This window comes from Oncorhynchus gorbuscha, linkage group LG17 (assembly GCF_021184085.1).
Source record: "Oncorhynchus gorbuscha isolate QuinsamMale2020 ecotype Even-year linkage group LG17, OgorEven_v1.0, whole genome shotgun sequence".
In the NCBI taxonomy this organism is placed as follows: Eukaryota; Metazoa; Chordata; class Actinopteri; order Salmoniformes; family Salmonidae; genus Oncorhynchus; species Oncorhynchus gorbuscha.
In genome coordinates, this window is record NC_060189.1 from 33,679,698 (window position 1) to 33,701,864 (window position 22,167).

The window sequence follows — 22,167 nt, forward strand, 5'->3', positions numbered from 1 at the left end:
TGCACATGCAACGAGAACGTGGTCTGACTATCTTTTCTATTTGTCCATCAATACATTATGTACTGTAATACAACATGACTCTGCACTGCTAAAGCAGGAGCATCACAACACAGATACATAACCCCACCTTGAACCATCAGTCAGTAAATCATACACTGAGGCAGATGAAAGCAACTCTTCAGCTCCACTCAGATTTGCATTCAGGACCAGGTGCAATTTAACATATCATTATTCAAATCTAAATGCTGATGACTTTCACAGTGAAGGAACATTTTCAATCGGTTTCTGAGTTTTATTCTCAGAGTCAGAGGTTTTCTTTTAATCCCTTCAGAGAACAAACAGCAGAGCAGACAGAAATGTCCTTTGCATAATCATGTTGCTTATTCAAGTCCATAACAGAGGGATCCATACAAAAAAAACATCTATGTACAATATTACGTGATCACCTTGGTTTAGTTAGTAGAGTGGATGATCGAGACTATGGAATTAGTTGTGTGGGCCTTTAGAATAAAAGGCAGATTAGTAGAAAGTAACAACAAAATGTTCAGCTATAGTAACAACTTAGAAAAACAAACAGACACTAATGTAACATTAACAGTATTTTTATGTTTTGTCAACAATGATTCCATTCATCCTCTAAAACTAGAATCTAGAAACAAAGACATTATGAAAGACTAAATGAAGTGTCAAAAAAGTATCTTATCGTAGTGTCTTTACATGATTGTGGATATTTTTGCAATATGTCCATGGTTGGTCTGAAATGGCACCCTATCCCCTATATAGTGCACTACTTTTGACCAGAGCCCTATGGGACCTGTTCAAAAGTAGTGCACTGCAGTATATAGGGAATAGGGTGCCATTCAAAGAGTCTGTTATATCCACTACGAGCTATCATCGTTGTCGTCTGTGGAGGCTGATGAAGCTTCAGTAGAGTGATGATGCACTGGAGGCTCATCCAGATGGACCTCCCGTACAGCCAGGATGCGTGTAAGCATGCTCTCCAGTGCAGCGCCTTCTAGTTGCTGGCCAGAGTACCACAGCGAGCTGTTGGAGAGGCATGACAGCTCTGGCTGCAAGTAGAACAGGCCTGGCCTATTCTGCACAGACTGTGAGCTGGAGGAAAAAGAGGATTATATAATGAATCGATAGGCAGCCATTACAGAAATGTTATCCGTTTCTCTTTTTCAGACTGCAAAACATTGAGGCATTAAAATGTTATCAATATCTAACACATGTCATATGTACAGTAACAGAGTGAAATATAGCAGGAATAAACATGTTTATGTAATCTCACCATTTGGAGATGTAGAACTCGTAGAGTCTGACAGGGCAGCGTAGTGGGTTCTCAGTGTTCTCAGGCATCTCCATGTCACCATCCTGTTCATCCAGCTTCCTCTTGGCAGGCAAAGCTAGCAGCTCTGGATACACTACACAAAGTGACACAAATCAACCTACAACCTAGCGCATTATGGAGCTTGTGGAGGATGTTATTGCTTGGGATATGGCAATGCATTTCTTAATTGCTACTAATGGGATAAATAAAGTAGAAACAAATGTGATAGCCTTCAACACCATTGAGGTCGGAACTCACCGGTGGTGTCCTGACAAGGCCTAAACCTCAGGAAGGCGCTCTTGCCTTTCTTCGTGACCCTGGTACAGTGGGTGAAGTTGGCGAAGGACAAACGTCTGTGTTGGCTCTGGGTCTTGAACTGGAAGAGCTTGGTTCCAAAGAAGAGCAAGGTGTTGAGCAGCACGAAGGGGGAGTGGGCCCCCAGCTGCTTACAGTCCCACAGGTATTCCTCCTCCACACGGGAATGCAGGTAGCCTAAAGACCCGACAGTGGAGGGAGGGTCATCATTTTTTATGCATTTCAAATGTCCCAGCGATATTAAAGGGATACAACAGGCATATAAGAAGAAACGTAGGGTTGGCCCCTTTTTTCTTTCCAATTTTCACCTAAAATGACATACCCAAATCTCACTGCCTGTAGCTCAGGCCCTGAAGCAAGGATATGCATATTCTTGGTACCATTTGAAAGGAAAAACTTTGAAGTTTGTGGAAATGTGAATTGAATGTAGGAGAACATAACAAAATAGATCTGGTAGAAGAAAATACAAAGGAAAAACACAAAACTTTGAAATGCAACAGAAAGGTCCCAAATCTAGCCATCACTCTGGTTAGTATCTTGGTGCCCACAAGATAACAGCAGTGTATGTGCAACGTTTCAGACGGATAACTTGAAGTATGAGCAAACTACATGACATTTAGTGTGAAGTCACCCAGGTACATTTGGGCAAATCGTGACAAGAGACATTTACATGACATTTTTTCTGCAAGAATATTGTCAAATCTTTATACTTGGACTTTGATTTAGCTTTTCTAGTATTAGTAGCCATATTACAAGTTCAACATTTGCAAAACACCCAGATTTCATAACACTCCATATTCTTGTAATTTTTGTATAAAAGGAAAAGGCTTGCTGTTGCACAAGGTTAGCAGCAATATTTTGCGACATATGGGGTTTCCGTAAAGCACAGCTCATTGGCTATCTAGCTAGCTTTGTTTGACCCCGATTGGTGCTTATTTGACAAAGTTACAGTCAATCAAGTGAAGACCGCCCACGTCATCGGCGCGCCATGAAGACGTCGGTTTCTGACCAAACCTGGTGTCCTATAGGATATACTATACTCCTAATGATATAGTGAAGTCTGGTTACGTTCTAGGATCTCTGAGGAATAAATACCAACGTGATTTGCCTGGTTGAAACATCGTTTAGGGTTAGATTTTCACAGATACCTTTCTTTGCAAATTGAACGAGTGGAAATACAAAATCGATCGTGCATGATTATATGGACCTTTTTAGGATAGGGAAAAATATTTTATCTAACAAAACCTCATGTTATCTCTGGGACCCGTTGGATGATAAATCAGAGCAAGATTTCAGAATGTAAGTACACATTTCACCTTCAGAGGTGAATTTATCAAACCTATCGTGGTGAAAAAAAAGTGTTTAGTTGTTAGGACCTCTCCTCAAACAATAGCATGGCATTTTTCGCAGTAATAGCTACTGTACATTGGACAATGCAGTTATATTAACAAGAGTTTAAGCTTTCAGCCGATATAAGACACTTATATATTTGTTGTTTCTCTAAAAATCTTCGATCGTGACACATGGCGCTGCATGATTTACAACTGCCCCGTTGATGGGACGCTTATTCCTACATTTTAAAGGGATACGACAGGCGTAGAAGAAGAAACTTATAGAAGACTAGAAATATTCTTACCGCTGGGCAGCAGGGTAGGTCTCCAGAAATGTAGCATCATAGTAATCTCCATGGTGAACTTGTGGTAGAGCACGTCAGTGAAGATATTCTCTATCCTTCCATTCTCAAATAGATACTGGTGAGCCAAATAAGAGATGGTGAGGGAGAAAGGCATTAGGCACTGTAAATCATATTTGGCAGAGGGGCAAGTACAATTCATGTTGCTGCCCCTAGGGAAGTTACTATAGGAAAAGTCCAGATAATATCGATTGTAATAGTCTGCAAACAGTGTTAGCTGCCATCACATCAGTATAACTGGGGCTTTAGACCGAACCATATTTTAAGTATGGCCAGCGACAGACAGAAAAAGTGGTACCACAGTGAATAACATAGTACGGAATAAGATAAACATGGAGGTTCAATACCTGCTGTATGCCCAGACAGAGGTAGAAGATGCTGTCAGCAGGGTAGGCCTGACCGTTGGGGCGACGGACCTCACTGATGAAGCGACAGAGGCCATAACTAAGCTCAGAGGAGTTACACTGCAACACGTCCTCCTTCAAAACCATGGACTTAGCTGCCGTAAGAGAGACAAGGGCACAGAAAACCAGATTAGAGAACCATGAATTTAGCTGCCGTAGGAGAGACTAGGGCACAGAAAACCAGATTAGAGAACCATGGATGGAGCTGCCGTAGGAGAGACAAGGGCACAGAAAACCAGATTAGAGAACCATGGATTTAGCTGCCATAGCGAGAAAGATGGCCACTGAACACCACAGAGGTACTGTACATGAATACTGCTAGCATATTTTAAACTCATCTGGGCATGGCATCTGAGATGTTGCAAGGCACTTTAATTAACAAATCAATTAAAATCAATCAATCTGACTCACATGGATCTTTGGCAAATTCACAGTCAAACCGCTTGTTCCTCTGCAGGACCCAATTCTTCCAGGCTTTCACCCCATACTCGTGGTGGAGTTTTGATCTGGCAGGAGGGAGTGAAACAGTTTGCTCCACCATGTCCATAGTCCCACTTTGCTTACGACTCTGCAATACAGAAAGGGAAGAAGGTTTGGACCAACAACGTAGTGGAAGGAGAAACAACTTGCTTTTACTGTATAATATCTCTGATATCATTATCTAATAATGAAACCCTATTGCAGTCAATAGTAATAATGGTGCTGATGTGACCTAACTAGTTATGTTACCTATAGCGTTAGACCAGTAACCCCGCTATAAAATACATAGGGTAGCGTTTGGGACGCAGACTACAGTATAGACATACCCGTTTTCTGGGAGGGAAGCCATCTTTGGGTCTCTTCTGTCTTGTGGCCTGTACAGTCAGCCTCTGTCCCTTCACTGCAGCACGATCAAACGACTCTGAAACAGCATTGAATACACAGTTACACAGGTGATACAAATGTGATCTGTGGGAATTGGCAAGTTCATCGATAACCACGTTCCCATCTACAGTTTCTATGCGAGTATCGTATGAAAATAAATCACGACAGCTGTGACGGAAACAGGAAGTGCCGGTGTAATTTTCCAAATGCCGACAGATCATTCGTTCGACATGGTGGAATCTTTTTGCGTCTGTTAAATTAATTGGCGGGGAATGTTGGTGGAAACTCCATTATGCACAAATATTGATATAATAACCGTCATATCGAAGTAAACTTGGAGTCACGCCATGATATGGTGTAGGGTCCTCCCACTACGACTCGGGAAACCATGCAGTTAGGCTACAGATGAAATAAGTTAAGATGAACTTCACAGGGTGGTGAACGTACACGGTGATGAACTTGACGCCACTTTCTAATAAATATTGAGGGTTTTATTCTGGTGACATGATGATCGATGGTTGACTGCAGTTTATCCATAAAATCCATAATCTCATGTAGACTAGACAACCCGCACTGTATCTGAGATGTTGGCTAGAGAGCAGGTGCCAAGACCAGAGTAGACATTTGCTATTTAACTCAACAATTTGTGACAAAACTATCGGTAGAGTTGAAAATGGGATGAGAAAAACTTTTGATTTTTATTCAGTATATGAAAACCTAAGCGAAAAATACATTTCGTGTGCACTACGTCATAATGCACTAATTGTTTCCACAACAAGTCAACTTGGTAGAAACATACAACTGGTGGGAAAATTTACATATTTCCTATGCGCAGTTTCTAGAATATTCGCATGAAAATCTGTCGCAAATTGGATGGAAACCTAGCTAGTGCAAATATAATTGATTCTTAACTGGATAAATAAAGGTTGAATAAATATTTTTCACCTAATAAAAAACTTTGGAACATAAATATAGCTATGTTGTTATTCTCAGAGCCTTTCTTACCAGGGGGGTAGTCAGCCTCCAGGTCCAACATGCTGGGGGAGGATGTTGTGCTGGGGGGTTCGACAGGACCCTCTGCCCCTCTCTGGGGGTTGGATGTAGACTCATCCTCTCCACCCCAGCTGTGGGGGGTGGACACAGCCTCAGACTCCAGGTCTCCACTGTAGGCGCTGCCTTGGTCTGTGGATAAACACCACACAGACAGACACCATGTTATCTAACCCTTCAGTAAGATCCTCCACCAGAGTGATTTTCATTTAAAAGGTTGCTTTTCTAACAGTGTTTATCTATTAATACAGGTTAGTCTAAATATTGAGATAAATGCAAGAGAGACCCGTTCAAGAAAGCAGCAGTCGGCTGATGTGCCAAGCAACAAAGTTAGACAGTAACGTTCCCATACACACACTACCGCAGCTCAGAGTACAAACATTTCTCTTCACCTCCATGGGAGACAGGTTTGTCTTTCTCCTCGTCCTCCTGCTCGGCCATGGTTTGAGATGCGACACTGTCTTTCTTGTCCTTGAGCTCTGAACGGCTTAATGAGGAGGGTATTACTATGGGCACTGGCACCTGGATAGAGGGCACAGAGAACAGAACATGGTTTAACCAGCCAAGTTAACCAATCATTAAAAGAACACACATGGTGGGGGTATTAGTAGGGTCCTCAGAAGAATAACAATCCAAGACACGGGGGTGTGTGTTTGTGTGTGTGTGTGTGTGTGGGGGGGGGGCATGTGAGTGTTTAGGCCACCAGGGATGGGTACTTCCTGGTAATTCCCTTTGAAAAGTGGAAAATAAAGTATCTATTAAAAGGCATATAAAGAGAAAGTGGTTGTAGGCATGAGAAGAGGCGCAGAGCAAACGTACAGGCACGGGGATACCCATGGGCACAGGAGTGTACTGGGTGTACAGGTTCATGGGCACTGGGATGAAGACTGGCACAGGAACGGGCATCACAACCACTCGCACTTTCTCCCCGTTCTCTGTGTACGTGAACCCAGTCTCTGTGAACCCTACAACAACAACGAGAGAGGCTATTATTTAACCTTTAAATAAAGTCAGTTAAAAACAAATTCTTATTTACAATGACAGCCTACAATCAGAGATCCTTACTAACGCTTTAAACCAAGTGGTCGTACTATGAACATGTAGTGGAAGGTCTGATTTACAAATTCAGTGGAAGGGTGGGGCCATAGAAATATAATGAAGATATTATTAATACCTTTATGGACGAGACATCTTAAAAAGTAGCTAGTTTGTTCCAAAAATATTAAAAGAATTGAAAGAATCAAGATATAAAAATCGCAGAGTAGGCATCAGCGACTAGGTTAGCATTTCTGATGTTTTGGATGTCGGTCTGTTGTTTTACCCATGGGTGCCATTGGTTTCTCTGCTGTTTGCATCGGAATCGGGCAGCTGGTTTCCTGGTCCAGCATGAGGGGTTTACAGATGATGGCCTTGTTCTTCATGATCCGACGGCGGGCTGAGATCCTCATGGCGTCCGTCTGGGTGCTGGCATCGCCAAGGCTCTTGCCGTGAGAGTTCGACGTCGGAAGAGCTCCTACAAGCAAAAGAAAAAAAACAGTCTGAACTACAAAAGCTTATATTAATCGACCACTTCTTCACAAATGTCTTAACCATGTTCGGTGTTAGCCAGTGTTCTCAATGAGTGCACTAGCTACCAGTCAGGGCAGTGGCAGCCGTAGCATGGGGCTGGCCAGCAGGAGAGGTGGCCAACGAGACAACATCAGCAATGACAGGAGCTGGCTTGGAGAGGGAGAACAGAGGTTGGGACGGACCTACAGGGGGAGAAAGATGGGAAGGAAAGAGGGGAGACATGTTGAGTAGTAGGCCTGAGGCAGTCATTAAACTGAGATGCAGCGATAGGTCATCCAACCAGGTAGTCGTTTTCAAGAGAAACGTGTATATAATTTAGTAGTACCCTGTGTAGTAGTGGTGCCGTTGCTAGTCCGAGGGTGCAGCTGGAAGGTCTGATAGCAGTACTGAATAACACACTCCAGGTTACAGAAGTGCCTAATTGCCCCAAAACACTTCAGTTGCTCTCTCATCTTCCCTTGACGTCTGCAGCACTCACACTTAGCCATCTGGGTAGGGGAAGGACAACAAACAGTTCAGCAATTCAAAGGGCTTCAGCCATTTGTGGACTACATAGATATGTTCCGGGAAGTGGTTGTAAGGTAATCAAATCAAGAGAGTGAGAGATCAGGGCATATATTCATAAAGCGACTCAGAGTAGGACTCCTAATCTGGAATCAGGTCCCTGCAGTCTTATTCATTGTCGTCTTAAGGCAAAACTGATCCCAAATCAGCACTCCTACTCTGAAATGCTTGCTACATACAGAGGTCAACATGCATAAAAATTATTCTGGCTCTGACCTCATAGAAGAGAACAGTGTAGTTGGACATGCACGCGTCCCTGCAGAACTCTTGCATCCTTCCACCAAAGTGGTTGTGGATCATCTTGGGGCTGATGTCGGCACAATAAGCACACGTCCGCCATGGCCCCTTCATGTCGTGCTTGAAGAGCAGCTTACAGCCTGTTACAACACCCACACAGACAGGTTAATGTACAATATTATACTCAAAACAAATGATTACATCATTGTTATATTTATGGCATAAATTGTCGAAAAAGGACTAGGAGAAAGAGAGAAAGGGTCTTTGGTACTCACTCTCACTGCAGAAGGGCCGGTCGATGAGGTCATATCTGATGACTTCTTTGACCACCTTCTCCAGTTTGCAGTATTCACACCTCACTTTGATATTACTTCGTTTCTTAAACTCAACACAGCACAGTTTGCAACAGAACTGCATGGTGCGACCCTGAGGGAACACAACACAAGCCCAGGAGGACAAAGAGCATTAGAGATAAAACTACAACCCCAATCGCAAAAGCATTATTAGACAACACTACAATACCTATCACAAAACGACCAATCCCATAACACTTAAAATGTAATAAACAAGGTACAGGATCAAGAGAGAGGTACTTACATTGTACTCATAGAGCTCAGGTTTCCAGCGGAACTGCTGAGGACACTGATGGCAGGAGAGTTTCACAGGTCCACTGGGGGCGGAGGTAAAGGAGGGGGCCATGGGCGGCCCTGGTTGATGCTGCCCCACCCCGTAGGCCCAAGCCAAGCCTGTGGCGGCTCGATAGGGTAGAGGTGGAGCAGAGGTCTGGGTTGGGGCGTACGGGCGGCCAGTGGTGGGGACCCAGGATGGGGGGTAAGGATGGGAGTAGGTCTGGGGTGGTGCTGGAGGGGTCTGGAGGTATGGAGACACCATGGGAGGAGCAGTGGATGAGGAGCCGTTCATCTGGCCCAGTTGGGGGGGAAGCTGGCTGCCTTCGGCCTCCTACCACATTACATCAAAAGAGAACACTTTCAAAAACATGATGTATTCTGTACAATCCATTATACAATGGGGCAAAAAAGTATTGTCAGCCACCAATTGTGCAAGTTCTCCCACTTAAAAAGATGAGGCCTGTAATTTTGATCATAGGTACACTTCAACAATGACAGACAAAATGAGAAGAAAAAAAATCCAGAAATTCAAATTGTAGGATCTTTAATGAATTTATTTGCAAATTATGGTGGAAAATAAGTATTTGGTCAATAACAAAAGTTTCTCAATACTTTGTTATATACCCTTTGTTGGCAATGACAGGGGTCAAACGTTTTCTGTAAGTCTTCACAAGGTTTTCACACACTGTTGCTGGTATTTTGGCCCATTCCTCCATGCAGATCTCCTCTAGAGCAGTGATGTTTTGGGGCTGTTGCTGGGCAACACAGACTTTTAACTCCCTCCAAAGATTTTCTATGGGGTTGAGATCTGGAGACTGGCTAGGCCACTCCAGGACCTTGAAATGCTTCTTACAAAGCCACTCCTTCATTGCCCGGGCGGTGTGTTTGGGATCATTGTCATGCTGAAAGACCCAGCCACGTTTCATCTTCAATGCCCTTGCTGACGGAAGGAGGTTTTCACTCAAAATCTCACGATACATGGCCCCATTCATTCTTTCCTTTACACGGATCAGTCGTCCTGGTCGCTTTGCAGAAAAACAGCCCCAAAGCATGATGTTTCCACCCCCATGCTTAGGTATGGTGTTCTTTGGATGCAATAGGTATGGTGTTCTTTGGATGCAACTCAGCATTCTTTGTCCTCCAAACACGACGAGTTGAGTTTTTACCAAAAACTTATATTTTGGTTTCATCTGACCATATGACATTCTCCCAATCTTCTTCTGGATCATCCAAATGCTCTCAAGCAAACTTCAGACGGGCCTGGACATGTACTGGCTTAAGCAGGGGGACACGTCTGGCACTGCAGGATTTGAGTCCCTGGCGGCGTAGTGTGTTACTGATGGTAGGCTTTGTTACTTTGGTCCCAGCTCTCTGCAGGTCATTCACTAGGTCCCCCCGTGTGGTTCTGGGATTTTTGCTCACCGTCCTTGTGATCATTTTGACCCCACGGGGTGAGATCTTGCGTGGAGCCTCAGATCGAGGGACATTATCAGTGGTCTTGTATGTCTTCCATTTACTAATAATTGTTCCCACTGTTGATTTCTTCAAACCAAGCTGCTTACCTATTGCAGATTCAGTCTTCCCAGCCTGGTACATGTATACAATTTTGTTTCTGGTGTCCTTTGACAGCTCTTTGGTCTTGGCCATAGTGGAGTTTGGAGTGTGACTGTTTTGAGGTTGTGGACAGGTGTCTTTTATACTGATAACAAGTTCAAACAGGTGCCATTAATACAGGTAACGAGTGGAGGATAGAGGAGCCTCTTAAAGAAGAAGTTACAGGTCTGTGAGCCAGAATTCTTGCTTGTTTGTAGGTGACCAAATACTTATTTTCCACCATAATTTGCAAATAAATTCATTATAAATCCTACAAGCCTCTCAACTTTTTAAGTGGGAGAACTTGCACAATTGGTGGCTGACTAAATACTTTTTTTGCCCCACTGTATATAGGCTGATTAGTATCTTTTCAATTTGACCTGTATTGTATGCACTGCGTTTTTTATGTTTGGTACAATTGTCAAATAAACCTGAACCTAAATGCATGCTGAAAAACACATAAAATCCCTCTCAAATCTACCTGACTGAGACTGAACCGTCTCTAATATGCACACACAGAAAGCACAGATCATATGTAACAGTCTGTTTGATCCATTTAGACAATTAATCAACGAATACCCGGAAAGTCTTGACGCAGGTGTAAGAGCAGAAGTTGCGGATGCTGCCGTCTACCATGGCCAGGTGGTACTGAGAGACGGCCTTCACTTTGCAGTAGGTACAAGGGAATGCCGTTCCTGTGTGTGACAACTTTTTTTAATACCACTGCAAATCAAATGTAAAAACAATTTCATGGCATAATATTAGTTGAAACACGAAATTGTTTGCTGGCTAGTGGAAAATAAATCCCGACCGAATCCACTGCAGGGTTTTTTCCACTCTCTGAGTAATAATTATTGGACTAAATCGACATGCAGATGCATCCCCCCCAAACAATATAACAGTCAAAAACATATTTCAGACTATTTCAGACAACATATAGCCTACAATATTGATAAATGAAAACACATTTATAGACTTCCGCTTATACAATGGTAAAGTCAATGCTACCTGACAGGTCGTTCTGCGGCCGGCTGTTATTGACACAGACGGAATTGCAGAAGAGGTCCACCTTGCCATCCGTATCAGTGCTCTCCACCATGTCAGACATGAGTCTCAGATCACGACAGTGACCACACGGCATTACCTTGGTGGTCGTCTGCCATACAGGAACAATGGGAAAGAGTTAATAAGAAGAAGACATTTGATGATGGCGGAGATGGGACTGGGGAACTCAGTGAGACAAAAGTGTATAATATCAATAATGTATTCATAGAGACTCATTGAGAGAAACCAGACTCGAAGGGGAGGCCCATCCTCCACTGAATATACCTTATAGAAGTTAAGAGTACATATGACCATCAAGGCCAGACATTTTTTTTTTAAAGTGGACTCCGGTTTCTATGGAGGACTGTCTGTGTGTACTACCTGACTGTGCGTACTTACTCGTTTAAAAGTGCTAATGCAGGTTCGACTGCAGAACTTCATGGTGACACCCTCTACTCGGAGCGACCGGCAGTTCCTGTCAGTACTGGCGCAGTACTCGCCACAGCTCTCACACACATTTATGACCAGGTTGTGGGAGGAGCGAAAGCGCATGAAACACTCATCGCTACACAATTTGTGCAAGGAGCCCTGGTGAGTCACTTCGTGCTGAATCTGAGATGGGGGGGGGTTATCAAATCAGGCAGGATGGTCAAATCAAACATTTCCTCATGTAACCTCACCTGAGGTTGACTTAGAAATGAGAGTGAACTAGTCAAACCAGTGGTTGTCTGTTTTGTCCCTTACCATGTCGCTCTTCTTGCACATACTGCACGTCGGGGCGGTGGGCTCTTGAAAAGAAGGCATGGAAATAGTCCCTGGTTTCCTCTTGCGGTTGAACACAGAGAGGCAGAACTGACTACAGAAATCCTTCAGGTTATTGTCTGTAATCACACTGATTACATCCTTGGGGTCCTCGATCTCCCTGAAGAATTTAGAAGTTATAAACGAGTTATAGACAGATTAAAGAGTTATAAACAATACAGCTATGAGCAAAAGGGGAAGTTATTTGGTGCACCCCCACAGTAACTCCAGGAATCAGATAATAGCAGAACGATTGAAAGTTGAAGTGAGTCAGTAGCCGAGTGACTCACTTTAGGCACTGGTAGCAGGTTCTCAGTTTGATGGGAGGCAGGGTGAACCCAGTGAGGCAGACAGTGGAGCAGAAGAGCTGGGTGGATCCTTTCCGTTGGAAGGCAGTCTGACCGCGCAGCAGGATCTTAGAGCAGCCCGAGCAGGACACACGCACTGCGTTGGCTGGGTTGGAGCCACTAGGGGGTTGGGGCTGGAGCTGGGGCTGGGGAGGAGGTGGCTGGGGCACTGGAGCCAGGCTCCTGAGGGTCATCGTTGGCCCCTGTTGAACTAGACTTCTTCCTGGTGCAAATATGGAGGTGGGGGTCTGGGGAGCAGCAGTGGGCGAGCCATACGCATTTCCTCCACTAACAGAAAAGACAGAACTGATCCTCAGCACCTCCTGTAACATACAACAAATAAGAACAAAGAATTGATGATAATAATAATATAGCAGCAATAATATAGCATAACAGAATCATCATATCCATATGTTGTAAAAGGGGACATTAAGGCATGGCATGGGAGCCTTTGCTGACCTCAGGAGCTGTGTTGTCCAGCTCCTCCTTGATACCCCGTGTTGAGGGTAGAAGGGCGCAGTCATATCCTTCATCTATGGGCTCATCCTTGATGTTCATGGGGGGAGAGATGGGTGGCCGTTCTCTGTCCCCTACCACTGGGTTCTGGAACACACTCTCTGACCTCTGGAGGTCAGGGCAAAGGGACGAAATAGATGAATAAAGGTGACACAAAAAAAAAAAATGTTCATAACAGCATTTCGCAAAAGGGAATTATGCTGAAATCTCTCGCGCTCTCCGCCAGTTCTTTCTTGCTGCCCCTCACCACTTACACTACCAGTATACTAAGGTCATACACTATACAGACCTCTTGACGGCTGGATCCCCCAGCAATAGACCGATTCTGTCTTACTCCATCTGACAGAAATGGAGAAAATGCCATTTAATATAATCATCACAGCTCTAATAATGTGCATACCATGTGAATGGAGCGTGGAAATGTCCTAAATCATGTTCTTTATTGAAACTATAGTTATAACTGGCAGGGCAAGTTTGCTTGCAGTCTTACCCAAGCTGTTATCTGGTGAAGGGGACTGAGATAGGTTAGTTGAAAGATGGCTTTCTCCTTGCATTTGACTAGCCACCTCAGAAGCTGCCAAAAGAATGACTGTTGTTAAGCAATGCACAAGAAGTAGGCCTAAGTTCAAGGAAAATGCCACACAAAAAAAAATATTTTTGTTATTTGTTTCATTGGTCCACTGTTGATACAGTTTGCATAAAACATTTTGGGAATGTATCAACAGTGGACTAATGAAACAAATACCACGTTTTTGAGTGGAATTGTCCTTTAAGTAGTAAGAAATGTAAGTAAGAAAAGTTATATTGGTGATGAGAAGTAAGAAATGCATGAGGAGTAACGTCACAGGCCAAGTCAGACTAGGCATCATGTTTTCATTCTAACCTGTTCTAATATTGGAAAGTGAGACCGCATCAAGGAATCTGTCAGTGGAATTTTTATCATCCTGAGTCTCTGCACGTCGTGTGTCAGGCGATCCAGCCGGCCGTCCGCCTGACTCTCTGTCAGACTCCACATCACCCAGTGCCACCTTGGGCAGGGCTATGTCCCACTCCTCCTCCTCATCATCTGCCCCAAACACAGGGACCCCATCCAGCTCATCCTCTGGCTGGCCCACCCCCAGTCCAGCTAGGGAGAAGGTGGTACTGGTAGGATGAGAGATGTGAGGGAATACATTCCCTTCATCGTCACTGCTAAAATCATGGTCGACGTCAGGCCGTCCGACTGGTTCTGGTGCTCCAAAGACTGGTCCGGTTGAGATGCTACTCCAAAGAGATCTTGTTGACAGGGGAGTGTGTTGTCGCTGGGACTCACCAGCCGTGGGGGCTGAGAGCTTCACCGCCTCATCAAAAGCCTTGGACAGCCGGAGTTCATGCTGTGGGAGGAGACAACTGGTTAAAAAGTGTGGTCTTGGGGCCTCCCGAGAGGCGCAGTGGTCTAAGGCAGCGCAAGCTGTGCCACTAGAGATCCTGGTTCGAGTCCAGGCTCTGTCGTAGCCAGGCCGCGACCAGGAGACCCATGGGGCGGCGCACAATTGGCCCAGCGTCGCCCGGTGTTAGGGGAGGGCTTGGCCGGCAGGGATGTTCTTGTCCCATCACACAATAGCGACTCCAGTGGCGGGCCAGGCGCAATGCACACTCGCCAGGCGTACTGTGTTTCCTCCGACACATTGGTGCGGCCGGCTTCCAGGTTAAGGGGCGTTGTGTCAAGAAGCAGTGCAGCTTGGCTGGGTTGTGTTTCGGGGGACGCACGGCTCTCAACCTTCGCCTCTCCTGAGTCCGTACAGGAGTTGCAGCGATGGGACAAGACTAACTACCAATTGGATACCATGAAATTGGGGAGAAAATAGGGTATAAAAAAATAATAATAGTAATAAAAAAAAATTGGTCTTCTCTAGCCCAGTTGGTAGAGCAAGGCGCTTGTAACGCCAGTATAGCATGTTCGATTCCTGGGACCACCCATAAGGGAAAAAATTATGCATGCATGGCAGTCACTTTGGATAAAAGCTTCTGCTAAATACCATATATTCATGCAATATGGCCCAAGGGGGTGTGGTATATGGCCAAAATACTACAGCTAATGGCTGGTCATTATGCACGACTGAACGCAGAGCCCCTGGATTCAGCCCTTAGCCGTGGTATATTGGCCATCTACCACAACCCCTCGAGGTTCCTTATTGCTATTATACATTGGTTACCAACGTAATTATAACACTAAACAGAAATGTTTTGTCATACCTGTGGTATACGGTCTGGTATAGAAAGCGTAGAAAGCTATGACATTATTCGTACTAGGGCAGCAAGAGGGGGGATCGTCTGGTTGGGATTTGAACCAGAAACCATATTTCATACAGAGTAAGCACACTCCTGCCTGTGTCATGAGGGCCCACACCTCTGGACAGTGCTGTATTAGCTACACAAACAGCCGCAATGGGCCTTGGTTGAACCAGCGACCCTGGCCTGCCATACCGTTTTGGACCTCATGACATACGCCGTTACACTCACACAGGGATGCAAACTCATAATACTTTTGACAGAACTGTGATATATCATCTTCACTGGAACCCCGTATTGATATGAGGGTTGATTATTCTACGAGCACTACTATCTAGCTAGCTTAAAATAGCTAACCTAGCTACATGGCTAGCTAGCTCTAACTACTGTAACGTTACGCTACATAGTCATGCACTTGAGGAGAATCTAGCAAGATAGCCAGGAAGCTAGCTGCAACAAGGCTGAGCAGAAACATATGGGTCGCTAGTTAATAAGATAATAATGCCTTCATTATTTGCAAACATATTTTCACCTGAGATTTTTGTTTAGCCTCCTCTGACTCCGCCATGTTTTGGTCGCGCGCTGTTCTTCTCGGAAGGGGGGGTGGGTTTATTTTGCAACTAACGTTAGCTAGCTAGACAACTAGCTAGGATGCACTGCACACAATGCTATTGTTAAAGACAGTGCAAAAGCGACTTCACGATGTGCATGAAAATATATGATTTGCAGAATGTGTATGAAATAATTGTCATTGACGGGGCATTCTCATTTGTGATTTAAGTAGCTGCAAGCTTTTCAATGGGAAATGCATGCACATCGAACTATCCCTTTCTGCTGGTATGGCTGTACCGTAAAGTTCCATAGATAGGCGCATTCTCTGTCTGTGTTCGTGGGTAATTTGATTCAGTAACGCAACACCTTAGATGTAACAAAGCAGTATGTACACATTGTACATATCTGAATTACTTCTCTGTTCTATAGGTAGATAGCCAATGTTGACACCTCATTACGTTTTCCCAGTTAAGATCAATTCTAATCTCTCGCCCATATTTCGATTAGTTCGGTACCCTTCTAGTTTGAACGTTGCATATAGAAATGTACAGTAGATTGGCAAACCCAGTGGGTCTGGGTAGTAATGAACATTCCGAGTGTTTTTGGTGAGCTCATTTGGCTCCGTTGACGTAATAGAGACGGCTCATTTGGCTCCCAAATGGCTCTTCGTTCAAAATGCTTAAACATCGACATAAAACCATGAACATTTTTCTAATATCTAGTGTAAAACCCAAAATAGAGGCTGTCATTGTCAGATTATGGAATAATTGTTGACCAGATTGACGTGCTCTCCTCAATGGTTATACTTTCTGCAGTGAGGATTCGCCCTCTTTAGAGAATGATTTTGTCATTTATTTGCAGAAAAACGTTTAAACTCAAAAAGCCGTAGAAGCACTATGCAAATCAGGGAGACAAATGAGCGGCTTTTTCGCCGATGCGATTCGGTTCCCGATGTTCACCAAAAATATCCGTTCAAAAAGAGCCGTTCGTTCGCACTAGGGCCGGGGGTTTATGCGTGTCAGTTGTAATATGTCGTTTATTTCTAGCTGCATCGTTCAACGTTTCATACAGGTCAAATGACAAGGATTAAATAGTCAAGAAGAATCCGGAAAGGGGACTCGACATTGTCAAAGATTGTCTATTATATTGACAATATATTTGAGTTACTGCTCTAACAATGGAAAAACATGTCATCAAATATGGAAAGCAGGAGGGAGGAGGAAAGATCAGGTGGGACCATTCTAGCCAATGAGATGGCAGATAGGGGCGTGACCAACAAGCCATAGAGATATATAGAGGACTCAACTTTGGATCTGTGCATTATATCGTCTGTGGCAGCATAGGCAGTGTCATTGTGGCTATCTCCATTTTAAAGTAGTACATTTTTAATCAAATTTTTTTTTAAATCAAATTTATTTATATAGCCCTTCGTACATCAGCTGATATCTCAAAGTGCTGTACAGAAACCCAGCCTAAAACCCCAAACAGAAAGCAATGCAGGTGTAGAAGTACGGTGGCTAGGAAAAACTCCCTAGGAAGGCCAAAACCTAGGAAGAAACCTAGAGAGGAACCAGGCTATGTGGGGTGGCCAGTCCTCTTCTGGCTGTGCCGGGTGGAGATTATAACAGAACATGGCCAAGATGTTCAAATGTTCATAAATGACCAGCATGGTCGAATAATAATAAGGCAGAACAGTTGAAACTGGAGCAGCAGCACAGTCAGGTGGACTGGGGACAGCAAGGAGTCATCATGTCAGGTCGTCCTGGGGCACGGTCCTTGGGCTCGGGTCCTCCGAGAGAGAGAAAGAAAGAGATAATTAGAGAGAGCATATGTGGGGTGGCCAGTCCTCTTCTGGCTGTGCCGGGTGGAGATTACAGAATGGCGGAGATCGTTGAAATCCCGCTCAGCCCAGTCAAAACTGTTCGCTGCTCTGGCCCCCCAATGGTGGAACAAACTCCCTCACGATGCCAGGACAGCGGAGTCAATCACCACCTTCCGGAGACACCTGAAACCCCACCTCTTTAAGGAATACCTAGGATAGGATAAGTAATCCCTCTCACCCCCCCCTTTAAGATTTAGATGCACTATTGTAAAGTGACTGTTCCACTGGATGTCATAAGGTGAATGCACCAATATGTAAGTCGCTCTGGATAAGAGCGTCTGCTAAATGACTTAAATGTAAAAATGTAAATTATAACAGAACATGGCCAAGATGTTCAAATGTTCATAAATGACCAGTATGGTCAAATAATAGTAAGGCAAAACAGTTGAAACTGGAGCAGCAGCATGGCCAGGTGGACTGGGGACAGCAAGGAGTCATCATGTCAGGTAGTCCTGGGGCATGGTCCTAGGGCTCAGGTCCCCCGAGAGAAAGAAAGAAGGAGAGAATTAGAGAACGCACATTTAGATTCACACAGGACACCGAATAGGACAGGAGAAGTACTCCAGATATAACAAACTGACCCTAGCCCCCCGACACAAACTACTGCAGCATAAATACTGGAGGCTGAGACAGGAGGGGTCAGGAGACACTGTGGCCCCATCCGAGGACACCCCCAGACAGGGCCAAACAGGAAGGATATAACCCCACCCACTTTGCCAAAGCACAGCCCCCACACCACTAGAGGGATATCTTCAACCACCAACTTACCATCCTGAGACAAGGCTGAGTATAGCCCACAAAGATCTCCGCCACGGCACAACCCAAGGGGGGGGGGCAACCCAGACAGGATGACCACAACAGTGGATCAACCCACTCAGGTGACGCACCCCCTGCAGGGACGGCATGAGAGGGCCCCAGTAAGCCAGTGACTCAGCCCCTGTAATAGGGTTAGAGGCAGAGAATCCCAGTGGAAAATTTTCTCCTTCTTCATCAGCTGATTGCCACACCCATTGACTACTTTAAAATGGGGAAGCCCCCAATGACCACGTCTATAAGAATGTTGGATTGGGGGTGGATTGAATCCTGGAGCTGACAAGGTACAAATCTGTTGTTCTGCCCCTGATCAAAGCAGTTAACCCACTGTTCTCCGGGTGCTGAAGACATGGATGTCGATTAAGGCAGTCTCCGCACCTCTGAGTCAGAGGTGTTGGGTTAAGGGTTAAATGCGGAAGACACATTTCAGTTGAATACATTCAGTTGGACAACTGACTAGGTATTCCCTCCCTTTCCATGCTAAAACAGGGTATATCCATGATGAGTACTCTGTCTATCTCTATCACAACAGGCACAACTTCGATATAAAGTTGTTTTTTGTCAAGTTGACGAAATTGCACGTGTCCCCTTATATCAGTACATTTGTAACAACCTAACCGTTACGAAATATATATTAGATCAAATAAGCCTCACAATTAGCAATAATATAATTGCAAACCAACATGAAATTAAGGCCACCAAAAGTATAGAAGATATGATGAGGAATAAAGTTCCACATAGAAGTGTGTCTTCTTAGCAATTGTTTTATCCAATTGATCTTAAAAGTATTATTTAAGGTAGTAAAGTCCAGAAAATTCAGCCCACCATACTCATAAGTGTTCATTACAACAGTTTTCCTAATGTAATGGGTACGGTTTCTCCACAGAAAGTTTAAAAGCACTTGGTCTATCTCTTTGCTTATTTTACCGTCAAGATATAAAGATAGAGTGGCATATGTTAGTCTAGAGATACCTTCAGCCTTGGTTATTAGGATCCTTCCTTATAAAGATAAGTCCCTCTGTAGCCATTGATTTAACTTCTGTTTTTTTTTAAATATGAGGGTTAACATTTAGTAAGCCTCTAGACTTCTGATCCTTTGTAATGGTTATGCATAAATATGTAAGTTCTTCTTTCACTGGAAAATCATAATATGAGGGTGTCACACAATCGTTGACAGCCATGAGTTCACATTTATTCATGTTAAGACATTGACCAGATGCTTTGGAAAAGTATTCTATTACATTGATCGATATGGGAATCTGACTAGCGTCTTTCAGAAAAGTGTAGTATCGTCAGCCAGCTGGCTTATAATACTTTCTTTACTAGCTATGGAAATACCTTGTACAGAACTATTATTTAAATCATTTGTAAGAAATTAGGTGATTAATAAAAATAGATACGGTGAGATAGGACAACCTTGCCTAATTCCTCTCTTCAACTCAAATCTAGGTGAGGTGCCATATTTGAGTTTGATAGTATATATATATATATGTATATATATGCCATTTAGCAGACGCTTTTATCCAAAGCGACTTACAGTCATGTGTGCATACATTCTACGTATGGGTGGTCCCGGGGATCGAACCCACTACCCTGGCGTTACAAGCGCCATGCTCTACCAACTGAGCTACAGAAGGACCACATAGAGCTGTTACTATTCAAATAGTCTTAATAGCCTTACAGAAAAATCCCCAAAGCCAAATTTATCAAAGGAGTGGAAGGGGAACTGATGTTCCACTGTGTCAAATGCTTTATAAAAATCTAAAAATAATCTGAAGCTATCCATGGTTATTAGGTCTGAGTAGTGTATGTCTAATACTAGTCGGATATTGTTAGAAATATGTCTGTTCCTCATAAAGCCAGACTGGGTTTCATCAATGATTACGTCCAGGACTTCTTTAATTATTTTTGCAAGTAGTAAGTAAATATCTTATAGTCATTATTAAGAAGACGCGTTGGACGCCAGTTATTGATGAGCAGCACTTCTTCTTTAGGTTTAGGTATCAATGTTATTAACCCCGACTCATTGTAAGAGGAAGAACATTGTTTTTAATACTCTCTAAAAATACTTCAAGTAGGAAGGGTGCTACTTTTTAAGAAAATAACTTGTACAGTTCTGCCGTAATTCCATCAATACTTTTATTTTTTTAACCTTTATTTAACTAGACACCTGGTGATTTATTGTTTTTTAGATGTTTGATGGACTCGATAATCTCTTCAACTATGATGGATTCATCACACTGTTTAGATTCTATATCACTGATATAGTGAACATTTGCTACAGTAGTTAGTGATTTATTTTTGGTCATCTGTAATAACACCATCAATGTTAAAATTATGGATAGTGTTATTTGTAGAGCGACATTTGTGTTTAAAGTGGCTTGGAAATACAATGATATTCAAAAGGAGGCAAATAATTAGTAGGAAGATCTTTTGTCATCATTTTGATGTTGCCAGATTGACTTTAGATGCAAGTATACGCTACCTAGCTAAAATTGAGGGGAGGCCACCGGACTTTAGCTAGATAACGTTAGCATTTCTAGCTATTTTTGATGAACATTCTAGCTAATGACAACATTGCCATCTGTCTAAAGTAACTTTGACGACATGATAACGCTGGCAAAGTTGTTTCGTACTAAATATTTGACTACTTTAGCAATGTCATCGTATTTCCAGGCAATATAGTGTAATTTAGGCGAAAAAGCAGTTAGCTTCTGACCAGAATGACTGGGTTTATCACCACTAGTATGGCGCCTCCGGTAGAGGGCGGCTTGAGACCGTTTATAACAATATTAATATATTTTTACATTTTTTAATTTATTTCACCTTTAAATTTAACCAGGTAAGCTAGTTGAGAAAAAGTTCTCATTTGCAACTGTGACCTGGCCAAGATAAAGCAAAGCAGTTCGACACATACAACAACACAGAGCTACACATGGAATAAACAAACATACAATCAATAGTACAGTAGAAAAATCTATATACAGCATGTGCAAATGAGGTAGGATAAGAGAGGTAAAGGCAATATATTGGCCATGGTGGGGAAGTAATTACAATATTGGAATTAAACACTGGAATGGTAGAATGTGCAGAAGATGAATGTGCAAGTAGAGATACTGGGGTGCAAAGGAGCAAGATAAATAAATAAATACAGTATGGGGATGAAGTAGATTGGATGGGATTTTTACAGATGAGCTATGTACAGGTGCAGTAATCTGTGAGCTGCTCTGACAGCTGGTGTTTAAAGCTAGCGAGTGAGGTAAGAGTCTCCAGCTTTAGTGATTTTTGCAGTTCGTTCCAGTCAATGGCAGTAGAGAACTGGAAGGAGAGGCGGCCAAAGGAAGAATTGGCTTTGGGGGTGACCAGTGAGATATACCTGCTGGAGCGCGTGCTACGGGTGGGTGCTGCTATGGTGACCAGTGAGCTGAGATAAGGCGGGGCTTTACCTAGCAAAGACTTGTAGATGACCTGGAGCCAGTGGGTTTGGCAACGAGTATGAAGCGATGGCCAGCCAACGAGAGCGTATATGTCTCAGTGGTGGGTAGTATATGGGGCTTTGGTGAAAAAACGGATGGCACTGTGATAGACTGCATCCAATAAGTCACCTTGTCCTAGAGATTTACAGGGTTATTGCAAAGTCCTGCCAGGGTAAGCCTATACAAAACACAGACCTTATTTTAAGTGTTTCTC

General features: G+C 43.6%; 1 protein-coding gene across 1 annotated transcript; it reads right to left on the reverse strand.

Moving 5' to 3' along the window:
• Positions 1–278: 278 nt before the first annotated feature.
• On the reverse strand, positions 279–16,078 carry LOC124001768 (zinc finger MYM-type protein 4-like). The gene is made up of 26 exons (XM_046308816.1): positions 15,763–16,078; positions 13,843–14,332; positions 13,450–13,533; positions 13,249–13,298; positions 12,903–13,067; positions 12,387–12,766; positions 12,040–12,217; positions 11,695–11,907; positions 11,260–11,407; positions 10,831–10,946; positions 8,627–8,989; positions 8,305–8,455; positions 8,009–8,169; positions 7,554–7,716; positions 7,294–7,410; positions 6,981–7,172; positions 6,479–6,624; positions 6,052–6,181; positions 5,615–5,791; positions 4,552–4,646; positions 4,157–4,313; positions 3,689–3,840; positions 3,285–3,399; positions 1,592–1,825; positions 1,295–1,427; positions 279–1,113 (listed from the first exon to the last, which is right to left on the reverse strand). The coding sequence occupies exons 1-26, from the start codon at positions 15,796–15,798 to the stop codon at positions 882–884; spliced, it is 4,578 nt and encodes a 1,525-aa protein (XP_046164772.1). The 5' UTR covers positions 15,799–16,078; the 3' UTR covers positions 279–881.
• Between the last annotated feature and the right edge of the window lie 6,089 nt (positions 16,079–22,167).